The sequence below is a fragment of the Poecilia mexicana genome, unplaced genomic scaffold (genome assembly GCF_051168715.1).
Source record: "Poecilia mexicana isolate PSO_F unplaced genomic scaffold, ASM5116871v1 scaffold_3, whole genome shotgun sequence".
NCBI lineage: Eukaryota > Metazoa > Chordata > Actinopteri > Cyprinodontiformes > Poeciliidae > Poecilia > Poecilia mexicana.
Window position 1 is genome coordinate 27,666,211 of NW_028263372.1, and position 13,081 is coordinate 27,679,291.

A 13,081-nucleotide genomic window follows, 5' to 3' on the forward strand; every position below is an offset into this window, starting at 1 on the left:
TGGCAGTCCGTTTGCTTTCCAGTTAACTGATACAAAGAAAGAGTAACTCATCAAATCACTTAAGCTTTAACACAAAATGAGTAAAAAAAATTTGATGTGCAGGAAACACTTTGAAAGTTTCAGCTCGCAGTACCAGCAGCTCATCGTAGCTCGCCGTGATCGTATAGTGGTTAGTACTCTGCGTTGTGGCCGCAGCAACCCCGGTTCGAATCCGGGTCACGGCATTGCGATACAATGTCACGGCAGATGAGTTCATTTTTTATTTTTCACTTCTGATGAAGCTAAAATGATTGGGAAGTATTTGTAACGATAATTTATACATAATTGTACTGTACAGAAACGTCATGCGATGTGTATTTTCAGTTGTATGTACTACCCGAAAAGTTTAGAATGATTTACATTGTGTTGTTTACCGCATTTAGAAGACAGCATTTTAAAAGCATGCACCTGTTTTAGTGTAGTATGGTATAACCTTAGTTAAACTGTTTTACAAAGTTCACATTTCTGTTGTAGGCGGAGGTTTTTGCACACGTTCATTTGTCTCTGTTAATCCCAAATTATCACTAGGGGGAGACATTGCTCATGAAACTGAAAATCTGCATATTCTGTAAAATGCAGAACTCAACCATTCTCATTTAGTCTATAAACTCAAAAACAGATTTTAGCCAAAGATTTGGAAAATCATACTTACCAGTGCAATTAGTTAGTGATATGATAAGTTGAAATCTGAATATTTTCATCACAAATTCCTGACCTTATAGCTGTGGAGAGCCGGCACTTTGTGGATAAAACTCATTTCAGCTGCTGGTGTCCAGAATCATGCTTTTTCAGCCATGATACATATCTTACAACAATAAATGGCAGTTGAATTGCAAATTAAGAGTTTTACTTTTTTGACTCAAATTTTTCTTCTTGATAGGCCTGAGCAGTTCCCACCTTACTGAAGACAAAGACCAGTTTTGTCTATCCTAACATGTCTTCTGAACAAGTCATCAAGATACCGAAACTGGAAAGAGCTCAGGTCATGTACCAAATTATAGCTGATACAGAAGTCAGTTATTCTTGACTTGTTTATTAAGACCTTTCTGTTAATATGATGAATGTGGAATCCTATGCAACAATTATCCCATATCATTAAACAGAAGAAAAACAACTTTGTTAATAGAAAAGAAAATCTTCTTAGCCAATTTTACAAGTTTTTAAATAAAACTTTATTTTCATTTCATTTCATCATTCAGCCTTCGTCCTGTTGAAACATGCTACATCTTGACTTGACAGTCACTTTAGAAATTCTCCAAATCTGACATTTCTTGTCAGCCCATCTTTCCAACCGGGCTACTACAGCCTTTGAGTTTGTCCTCAAATAAATGAGCTTTCACTTTAATTGCACAGTCCATGGCAAAGGCATAAAAGTTTTGGAATTACTTATCAAATAACAGGAATGGACATTTTAACAGGCATGTGTAGATTTTCAGAGCCACTGCAATTCCTGTTTGTAAAACCGAAATTAGAAATATCAAAAATATAAATATAAAAGAGGTGATTAACTTGTGCTATGTCTTTTTCTTTTGACATTTCAGTTGTTGAAAAATGTACTCAGACTCTCATCTGTCTAAAGTTTGACCTGTTTAGCAGGGGCCCCGCTGTGTTATTATGCTCGACCATGTGGCTGCCGTCACGACGTACAGCAGCCTATCGGAATTTCGCCTCCTGTCGTTATGTCTGCGCAGGCAGCATCTCAGCCAAAGCTCAGCTGGCTGGCAGACTCCTCATTCAGCAACCAGCAGCACCGAGAGCGGCATGGCAAGGGCTTGGGCAGGTGTGGCGAGGGGGTGACGGGCCAACCAGACCGTCGTTGTCATCGCGGGCAGCAGACGCAGATGCGGTATCCTCCAGTCCCTGTCCGAGTGAAGACACGCTGCTGCTGCTGATAAGAGTCACTCACACGCTGATGATAAAACGATGCTCCAGTCGCCGCCACCGACCAGGTGCAGGAGCACGGAGCAGGGACGCCGTTAACCTGACAGAAAGTCGACCCGTATCTATGTGCTGCGCGCGCTTCTCTCTGGTCCCGTTTGCAGACGATCGAGAAGATGCTGAGCCGACTGATGAGCAGCAGCGTCAGGAGTCTGGACAGGGAATGCAACTGCACGGTGAGGCTGCTGGACGACTCGGAGTACACCTGCACGATCCAGGTCAGTGGGGACGAACGTTTGCTCCTTCTCCATTCACCTCACTGCCTTTTTTTTTTTTTTGCTATTATTTTTTGGCGTTAAGGGAGGAGGGAGTGATCAGGTGAAATGACGTTTGTCCGTTCATGTCTTTCACTGCTTGTTGTAAACACATGAAAGAAGGCATCATCCTCTTTGCAGGCTGGTTCATGACGGATGTGGCTGCGTTTTTGTGCTCTGACGCCTCTCAGGACAGAAGGGCTGCAGAAGCTGCTTTCGTCAGAGAATTACCTGTGAGGACATGCCATCATCATGACCGCATGTTGTGCGTGCGCTGCGTAGAAAATTTAAAGGATTAATCAGACAGCACTACACGCCAACTGGGAACATAATACGCACACACACACAAAAAAATCCATCTATGCATAAGCGCTTATATTTTGCAGCTTTATGCTTGCATTGCGCTGGATTTAAAATCAAGATAATCTGCTCTTGAGCAAAGTCAGTAGTTGGCTTAGTGGAGATTTTTGGATCTACTGGCAGGATGAGTGTGCAACCACAAAACCACAGTTTGGGGATAAACCAGACGGACCAATTAATCAGATTATTGCTCATATTGAAAATTCTTTGCTGTCATGTTAAAAGGAAAGTTTATAAATGTCTAAATTAAAAATATAGAGACTATAACTAAAAAGGCCGTGTGTATTCTTGAACTTAATTAGGGTTTTTACTTTCTATTGCAAACAATGCAAACGTCATTTTTGGATAAAAGTTGCCCCAAACAGTACATTTTTGAGAAAACAAAGACCCGGAGTCGGCAACCTTGACAATTCAAAGAGCTTTTTGGGTCAAAATGTATCTAAGCCTACAAAAATCTGCAAGACCCTTCAAATAAAAACAAAATCAAATTTATGTTTCATGAATAACAAGTAAAATGTCTTCAGTGAAACTGTACACATTCATGGAAAATGAGAAAAGAAACATATTTTGCAACATAATGCCATTGTCATAGATATTATTGTCTGCTGATTGCAAAAATTATGTGCTGCTTCAAATAGACAAACTACTAGACTAGGCCGTTTTATTACTTTTCAAGTTCTGTTTTGGACCTATGTTGTTGTGTAAGATGAATAATGTTAGAGTTTGTTGAAGGTCTGCTTTATGGTTTTCTGAGGTTATTTGCTGCTTATCAGTCCTGTTACTCATCAGTCTTATTCTGAGTTTTCATTCTGTTTAGTAAATCCTTGAATATTTAGTGAAAACAAAACCCTTTTACGAGTTTAGGGTTGTCCTAAAAGTCAACATTGACATGAATAAAGATGAGACATGACTTCAGACCATTTGTTTGAGTGCTGAAGTTTAAGAGACATTATGATTAATGCATATTCAGTGCTTCATGCAACAAGTGGCTCTCTGTGTTTGATGTGTGACTGTATCACTGCTGCAGTCGCGTTTGATGCTCATTTTCTAAAGGGATTTCAGTGCTGCTGAATCAGAGATGACGGCACATAAAGGCCATCAACACCTGCATATTTCTAGGAAATGACAGGAAAAGCAAAGCAAGTTTCTCATGTACAACAACTGAGTGTGTGTGACTAAAAAGAGGTGACTCCATGACAGTTTCAGATCTTTATCTGCTTGCCCTCCTCTTTATTGTTAAGAAGGTAAGTGGAACACAAGTGGAGGTAAAGGTGGATGTTTTTTCAATGAACTTTCCATGACATTTCTTTTAAACAAATAGTTTTCTGCGTAGCTGGAGAAATGACTCTGTTCTTGAGGGGCATCAATACATTCAGCAAAAGAGACGTGACTTATATCCCATAATTCATATTAGAATCATGAGAATGAGATTAAGTTTTAACCATTTTTGTAAAAACTAAAATTTACCATTTTTGGCGCGTGGAATGGATAGGATAAATATGAAGTCTCCCGCCTTCCCTTTTGGCAAACTCTAGTCAAGCCTTCACACGAGGTTTCTTCAGCAGTTATTTTCTCATTGCACCTCTCCCATAAAGCTTTGACTTATACTTTTCAGTAACCTTTTCTCTGATTTACTTGGAGTGTTATTTTGTCCTCATGTTGTAGTGGTAGTCAGGAATACTGATTAACCAGCGAACTGACCTTCCAGCCACCGCTGTCTTTACACTACTATCACTTTAGACACACTCACTACACTAAGGTGATCTCCATTCCACTCATTTGGAGACTGCCAGCACCAACTGGCTGGACCTCTGTTGAATTAGCTCAATCTCTTTAAAGTGACTGAATATTTATGCTATTACTTATTTTATGTTGAATTTTTGTGTCCAATTATAATTATTTTTTGTAGAACTCTGTTTATGGTTTGACTTTAAAGTTTTTTGGTGAAATTTTTTTAGTCACAAAACACACAATTATGTTGATTGTGATTCTAGAGATTCTAGAGAATTAATACTTTTTACAGGCACTGTTTTTATGTTACAGTTCACTAGCAAGGACCACGCCACAAAGATATAGGTTTACAGATTTATTAATGAAAGGATGGAGGGATAAGGGGATGATGGGATGAAAGGGATGAAGGGGATGAATGATCTGAATGATTTGGGTATCTGGGGAGAATGATGGAGGGCTTGAGAGGTGAAGACTCTGCATCGGGGTTTGGGCTTCGGGAAACGGTTCCTCTTATTTTTCCCAAGACCTCATAGGGCCCCCTAGACAAAACCTGCAGCAAAAAGAAGCAAAGAATGAAGATGGATGAAATGACAGAGGTAGAGGGTCTGGGAGAGTGGGGTTGACGAAACCTAACAGACTGAGATAAGTGGGTGAGCAGAGTATAAACAGGCTGCCTGGAAAATTAGAGGTGTGGTAAGAGGTCTGCTCCCGAACTTAAGCTAACACATTAACTTCATTAAAAGCAACGTACAAAGTAATGACCCACAGAATATTGAATTCCATACCACTGATCTCAGTATGAAGGCACTGTGACAGGATACATGACAGAACTATATATATATATATATATATATATATATATATATATATATATATATATATATATATATATATATATATATATATATATATATATATATATGTGTGTGTGTGTGTGCTCAAAAACAGTGTGACAGCCGCTTGAACTCAATTTCTTCACAAACAAAACTGGATATTTTTGCACAGTATTATCTGGCCAAAGAAGGATAAAACGTATGACGTATTTTTTAATGAGTTGTGTGAACTGAAGTAGGCCCTGCTTGTTGTCCCAGGCCACCTGAGCAACTCCATCAGCCCAACATGAGTCAAAGTGGTCGGCTGTCAAGGTATGAAGGTCCCACTCTTTTCCAAATGAAAGCATCAGGGACAGAATGTTTAATTGTGTTGTGCAGCTTCCAGTGAGAGGGATTAGCTTTTGTTGTTCGCTTTTCCCATCATGAGAAATTATGAAAGACGCTTTTATTTTACACTATGGACCTCTAATTGAGAATCAAAGGAAACATAAATGGGATAATCAGCTTAATCAATTGTTGTTTTATTTACCACCATAATGTTTCTTGTGAACGTGACATTCAGGGAACTAAGATAATCATGTTTTACAGAGTCAGTAGAAACAAGCCAACACTGCTGATCTCATTTCTCACCTTCAGTCCGGACATTCGAGTTATTATTGTGAAGGAAAACATTGTGTGTGTGTGTGGGGGTGTGTGTGTGTGTAGGTGTGTGTGTGAGTGTGTGTGTGTTGTGTGTGTGTGTGCATTGAAAATGAGAGCGTGTGGTTCCTGTCTTTTCCTGGAGACCTCAGAGATGTGGCCCAGAAAAAAGAAAAGGGTCCTCACGAGGCCCAGGAGCGGGCAAACGCTACGTTTAAGCTCAATTAGCCTTTTTCACTTTTACACTGAAATCACATCATGTGGGAATGATGCTAGATATGACCTTCCTTAAAGGAAAAGCTACAGGCAGCACAGAAGCTGACGGAAAGGTGAAACGTGTTTCTTTTCATACGAACTGTGGCACCACGCTGTTCAGTTTGCAAATGAGCATGCCAGGTTTCAAGCCTAATCAAATTCTTTCACCAACATCCATTTATTACATGCAACCAGCACACTTGGTCCCCTCAGCCATTAATGACACTGCTGCTGATTACTCTATAATCCCTAAAACATGGGGAAACTCATGCTCATTGATCTTTCAAGTTCTTTCATCATGGCTTTACCCTTCAGGACATCCACAGGCGCTTGCATTTATGCAACAAACTGGTATGATCCAGCCTATTGCTGATGCACACAAATGATTTTGCAGGAAGGAAATTAGGCAGATGATTAATTGATGGAGAAGCGAGCAGAAGGATGCAGCTGTAGAGGTGAAGAAATACAAAAAAATAGTACCAACAAAGTTTGTTGTGTTTCAGGATTGATTTTAAGATTTCACTGTAGATCCTCGATGGTTTTTCTTTCAGCTACATCTTGTCTCTTTGTATTCTACAGTCTGCACAGTCTTTGAGGTCCTCTGGACTCTTATTTGTTTCTGAAAATAGTGTAAGAAATCAAGGGTGACACAGTGGAAGCTGTGAAATGAAGGACCTAAAGGATTAACATCCACTTCTCTCAGTTTTGGGCTAGTCATATTAAATAATTAACTTCTTAAATCGATCTTAAATCCTAGAACTCATCCTGACGTCCCAGCAGTTTGCAGGAACGTTTAAAAGGTCTCTCATAACTTTATTGATTCTTTTTTATTTTGTTTTATTAACCCATAGTATTAATTCTAGCCCTGTAATTATAATTATGTTTAGGTGGCAGAAACAAAATCACAGTGGAAAACAGTACGAATTGGAAAACCACACTCCTTAGAGCTTTGTAATAAATCTGAAAACCATATATCAATTTCCTTTCACCTCATGCATTGCTGTGCTATTTATCTGCACAACTGTTGGTCTATCTCACATAAGTCCTAAAAAAATACATTAAAGCTTGTGGAGTAGACTTTTGCAATGCATTGTGTTGATCATTAGTGTGTTTTTTAAGGCACTCAGCATGTATATTTTCTGAAATTGATTTGTGACTAAATTATACCACTGTGTCCTAGTGATTTAGGAATTGAGATATTTTTAGCCTGAAACATATTTACAATCAAAATATCATATAATGTTAACAATTCCATCCGGTTTCATATCTTCCTATTTATCTGAGTGACAGAAAAACAAACGCCCCGATGATTTAATTCATATGTTTTTGCCTGGGAGTTTCTTTTTATTTTGTTCTGGTTGAATTTTGTTGTCATGGAAGCAGCTTAATTAGATGAAGTCTGGTGCTGTTAATCAACCTTATCCCAATGCATAAAGAAACTGCAGAACACCTCCCCCCCAACACACACCTAATTATTTGAGCTATTTTTTTTCATTAGTTTCTAATTAAATATATTAGATATATCGTTTGAATGAGGTCTTTTGGAGGAAAGGAAAGTCAGTCGCAGACTTTTGTGTTGTTTTTACAATTAAAGCACATTACAGCACGCCATCACATCCACCTGCCGAGTCAGACGGAGATCATTTAGAGGTTTTTGTTTAATTGATATTCTTATCATGGACCAAAATATGAATTTCAGAGACTGAAAGCAAAATGAATGATAGAATACCACTGACGCAAAGAGTGGCACTTCATCAGTGTGAGTAAGTGGTTTAGTCACCTGGCACTAGCTCAGCTTCTTTATAGCTCACTAATGAAATTAAGGCCGTTCTTTTGAAGCCAAATACAGAACTTGGAAGCGGAGTGTCTCATTTGTGATGTGAATGCATTATTGAAATAGGTTGCTCCTTTCTCCAAAGTGGTCTCTCTGCTCTCATGATGTTTTTTTCCTCCTTGTGTGCTCTGCTAAAATTGGAACAGAGGTTGGAACATATTTTGTTTTTATCCATTCAAGGGCCTGTTTCTTTTACTCTTTACCTCAAAGCCCTGCTGAAACTCATACACAGTTGGTTTAATTTCATTCATTTGGTCAAACCGGTCTTGCAAGCCCCTCACTGTTTAGCTCAAACTCAACTTTACTTCTTTCAAGTAAAAAAGCTCACTAACTCTCCATTCTCTACATTTTAGGCATCTTAACAAAGAAAATGTTAATAGGCTTGATTGCAGCTCACAGTTCTTGGTGCTACACGTAACACCTTTAATAGTGTGAGGAAGTGTGTGTTTTCTTTCTGCCTTACTTCATAAGGCTTCAGTGTACATCATTTACCATATACTAACAAAGCCAACATTTTCCAAATTCAACATGAGATCTTATTAGTTCGTAAGAACAACAATGGCAACCATCACAAACTGGGAATGATGGCGCTTTCGCACTTTTATTTTCTCTCAGAGATAACGCATTAACATACAGTAAAAGTGCTCTGTGTGCTGCATCACCACCAGCTTAGTCCTGCTATAATATGAAAGTGACTTTTCTTTTTTATGGTAGAGCCAGCAAGATGATATGTAAATCTTTAATGTGTAGAAATGCTGAGGTAAGCCCTCAAGGCTCTCAGCATAATACTACATCTAACATTGGAGTCTGATTTAGCTTGAATGTATTTTAGTTAACATAACAATATTTCCTCATTTCTTCGGTGCATTTTTTTCTGATTAGAATTAAAGATCTTGTAACTGACTGTTCAGCCTCCACAACATTTAGTTATTGTGCGCATTACAGTATCACAGATGAATTGCAAATCCTTTTGGACATGCAGCAATTGCTTACATACCATTCGCTGCTGTTTAATAACTTTATTTTTTGCTTATTTCATGTGTGCCTAAATTAACTACACTGCTGAAGGCTGACTACAGCTTTTCTTGACTATCTATGTGTTAACTGTTTTGAAGATGTAGAGTTTGAGTTGATGGCTGCATGAAAGCAACCAAGAAAACTGTAAATACTCAAGTGTAAAATAACTAGATTTCGAATGGGTGTAAAAATAGTGTACGGTCCCGTATTGTGCATTTTCAATACACAATAATGACATAATAATGACACAAGTAGTGTAATTAAAATATGACATTTTTCACAAGAGAACTGTCATAATGAAAACATGACAAAACCATTTGACTGTCTTATACATAAACATGGTTTTCATTTTGATGATACTGGCACTCATTGACATAAACCATCAATTTTAAACACTTTCGCTGGTTAGAACAGAAAATACTAAATTAGTGATTTTCTTTGGAAGGGACGAGTTCTGGGACTGGGAAGTTTCAAAGCCATCAAAAATAAGACTTTTCAGATTGAGAGAAAACGTAAGTTTTGAGAATGAAATGTGTTCAAAGTTGCATTTGTGTATTTTTGTGTAGAGTCTTACAAAATTCTTATGTTGAGTTTATCTTACAGACACAACAGGGAGGATTAATCAGCTTTAGTAAAAGGGAAAGGACAGACAGTAGACAGATAGGTAGGTTTAGTTCATCTTATTAGCTTAATTCAATGATGTAGGTCTTGAATTTCAGATTTTCTTTGACAGGTATGAAAAATATCTTTGTTCAAGATCAGGATTATGCCACCTTTTGTTTTCCAAATGTCTGTCATTAATGTCAGGCTTCAAGCTATGATCAGCAATGCAACAGAGTAATAACGTCAACCTACTTTCCAGTACATTCAAAGTCTTGGGTGTGGAAGAATGTGCTTCAGCAGCATCTCAATGAGGTTCATAAGTAAACCGAATTCTGTTTATTCTTCCTTTTCATTCATTTGCCTTTTAACTGTCTCTCTTCTACCCTTCTGTTTGATGTCTCAGGCAGCCGTCTTCTTTCTTTATGCTCCTGGTCCCCAAATTCCTCCCCAAAAAAATCTCTCTGTTCCCTTTTTTACTTTCATTACTCTTATTTTCCTCTCAGTGTCTGTCTACCTTCTATAAGCTGGCAACTCTGTGGCTGAGCGAGTTAATGAGCTTTGCCTGAGTAAGCTTGACACCTGCAGACAACACAATGAAGACATGCAATATGTCACACTGGTAATGATGCTAAGGACATTTAAACAAAAGACAGCCAGTATAGAGGCTTTTCTTTAGCACTGTTAGGATGCAGACTAGTGATTATATCTAAGTTATAGACCCGTGGCAGTCGGACCTCAAGCCCGCCTGCTTCACCCTGAGTTTCCCTCTGGTTGGGAAAAGATCCTCATTGCCATATTAAAGTATCTGAAACTCAAAGAACTAAACAGAAACTGTAGAAATGGTGAAATATTGTTGTCTGCATGGGTACAGAGTAAAGTCTATTAGGAAGTCAGACATCAATTATTTCCAAAAAAAAACCACAAAAAAAAACTGGCAGGCATATAATAAACTGAGACTCCTTGACTTGTGGAAGTGTGGGAGCCTTCAAATCTTGTTTCCAAGTCTAATACTTACCATATTTGCAATCATATTTCCATTTATTTTCACAGTCTGTTTAGTTTATCAATACAGCTGCAGTTGGTTCTGATAATACAACAAATCCACTTTTCCTTTTAAGACACATCCTCACTTCATAGTGCCTTTCAGAAAGTCTGACTTTGTCGATTCTTTGATGCCTGAAAATATAGTTACGCCTGTGAAGTAAAAAATTTAATATTTGATAATATGTATGTTTTCAGAATCTGTTGCATAGTCTTGCAGAGTCAATAAATGAATCAAATGTAAAGATGAATGATATTTATATGATTTCAAATATTATCACAATTCTTATTTCAGTGATGAACCAGATGACATTTTGCCTTTTATCCAAGTAAAACTTGCTTAGAACAACTTAAGGAATCTGACTAATTGAAAAAGCTAGCTTGGTTTTATTGTAACCATAGGAGATATGTTTAGATTTTTAAGTTACAGAACAAAAATGTTATTTTGTTTCCAGGTTTAGCACATTTCCTTTAGTGGGACATTCAATCGACATTTGAAAACATTCCTCAATTCTTTAGCATTTTTGCTCAAAGGAGAATGAGGGAAAAGCAAAAACAATTTGCTGCAAAGTGCATAAATTCAATTTTCCCATTGATATAAAGAGATCATATATAAAAATGTAATAACAACACTTACCTCTGCATAGCATCTCACCTGCACAGGAAGATGTTACCATGTGAACATTAGCATTTGAGGCTGCGTACTAAAACACAACTTCACTTAGCCGTTACTTTATTTTTCATGTGAACAATTTGCGTCTTTGAGAATTGGAAAGCTCAAGCATTAGAGCAACACAGTGTTGCAATAAATCGTTATAATCAGTACTGAGGACGTTGTGTGTAGTGTGAACATGTCCCCAGTAGGCTCATTTTAAATTTGCAGATGAAACATAATTATGTAATTTCCTTGTCATATACAGGAGACACGGAGAAGATTATAGCACAATTTTAGGAGCCGAGCAACAGCCAGACTTTAACAGCTCAAACCAAATTGCCCTTCTGGATGTATGTTAACAGCTTTAGATTGGGGATTATGTAGTGAACAGGACAGCTGGAAAGAACAGGTTTTACTAATGAATGGTTCATAGTTTGTAATTCGCTATTTCTGTGTCTCTCCTATCCACCTTTTTACATCTAATAGTGCATACTGTTCCTACTCCATTTATTTTCAGAAGGGTGTTACATTTTTTTGTATACTTCTTCTTCACTCAGCAGCAGCAACACTCTGGAGATTAGCAGAACGGATGTGTATTAATGCTGCAACACTGGTTTATATCAGACAGGCAGAGAAATCCATCTTACTCCTGCGCAGGATTCACTGCTGGGAAATCTGTACGGCTTTACAGAAATGAGAACTGTCTCTCATTCTCACTCAAGTCTTCTCATGCACTCTTTCATGTCAGACATTAAAGGGGAGACAAAGCTTGTTGGGTAACGGCAAGGATCCACCGAGGATGTCGCCAGAAAGGACAAGCCGAGGCACGGCAGTGATTCTGTGTTTACCGATTTCAGCCTCGGCAGTGTGATTTTTACTCAGCCATGGCTCATATGTTCGATTAAGAACACTTCCTCTCTTGGTTCCCATCTTATCGCCATACAAATTAAGTTCACCGAGGCAGTTTTAATTATCCTTATTTGTGCTTTTTGTTTGTAGTTTTTAATGTTATTCTTGTGTAGCAGTGCTAAGAAAACTGTTAGACTGGCTCTTAAAACTTTAAATGAAAAATCAATATTAAATCTCCAAAAGTGTATAAAGGGAAGGATTAGCATTTTTTTTTTTTTTTTTTTTTTACCAATTTTGTCTATTGTGCATCGTCAGTGTTACATAATGTGTGTAAAACTTTTTGAAATGTTTATCATGGTCTTTTTTTTTTACATCACTATAAACTAGCATTTCGACAAGTACTGCTGTAGGTGCTTGTGTGATTGTGACAGTTTGTGTGAATTCCTACAGGATCAAGGAAATCTGCAGTATCCTATGTACACTGAGGTACAAGGATTCTTTGAAAAGGCAAAAAGCTTTAATTACACTCAGATGCTGATGTCCTGTTGGGAGCCTGCTGGCTCTGCACTTTGCAGACAGCAGTGTCCTTTGTCTAAGCCCACTTCTGTGAGTTGTGCATTTGTGCAAGACCTTCAAGATAAAAGATCTGGGCTCAGAAAAATGACAGCTTTACCCCAGAAACATGAATACCTTCAGAACTTTTCTAAAGGGAAATGCAATGTCCTCTAATTACTTTGTATCACAGAGACTAAATGAATATGCATAAATGCATAAGAAAAATGTTGCTTCGGATATAATATTTTACACTTCCAGAATAATGAGTACTACTGAAACTCAAACACTGTGTATGAACTTGTGATGTTCATGAGTCTGGTTTACCATGGACTAATTAAGGGGGCTTCCACTGTCTGAGGTTATGTGCTGTGGTCTGTGGTGTGTGTGTGTGTGTGTGTGTGTGTGTGTGTGTGTGTGTGTGTGTGTGTGTGTGTGTGTGTGCGTGTGGGTGTTTGCGTTGTAGTTGTCCCGCTTGCTG

At 38.1% G+C, this 13,081-nt stretch overlaps 1 protein-coding gene and 1 non-coding gene across 2 annotated transcripts in view; both read left to right on the forward strand.

Moving 5' to 3' along the window:
• The first annotated feature begins 152 nt into the window (after positions 1–152).
• On the forward strand, positions 153–224 carry trnah-gug (transfer RNA histidin (anticodon GUG)). Its single transcript has one exon. It is a non-coding gene; the product is annotated as a tRNA-His (tRNA).
• A 1,429-nt stretch (positions 225–1,653) lies between these two features.
• frmd5b (FERM domain containing 5b) overlaps positions 1,654–13,081 on the forward strand; it is a 57,066-nt gene continuing 45,638 nt past the window's right edge. The window contains exon 1 of the mRNA XM_015008324.2: positions 1,654–2,195. Coding sequence (XP_014863810.1) covers positions 2,094–2,195 — 102 coding nt within the window. The 5' untranslated portion in view covers positions 1,654–2,093. The remainder of the gene's footprint in view (positions 2,196–13,081) is intronic.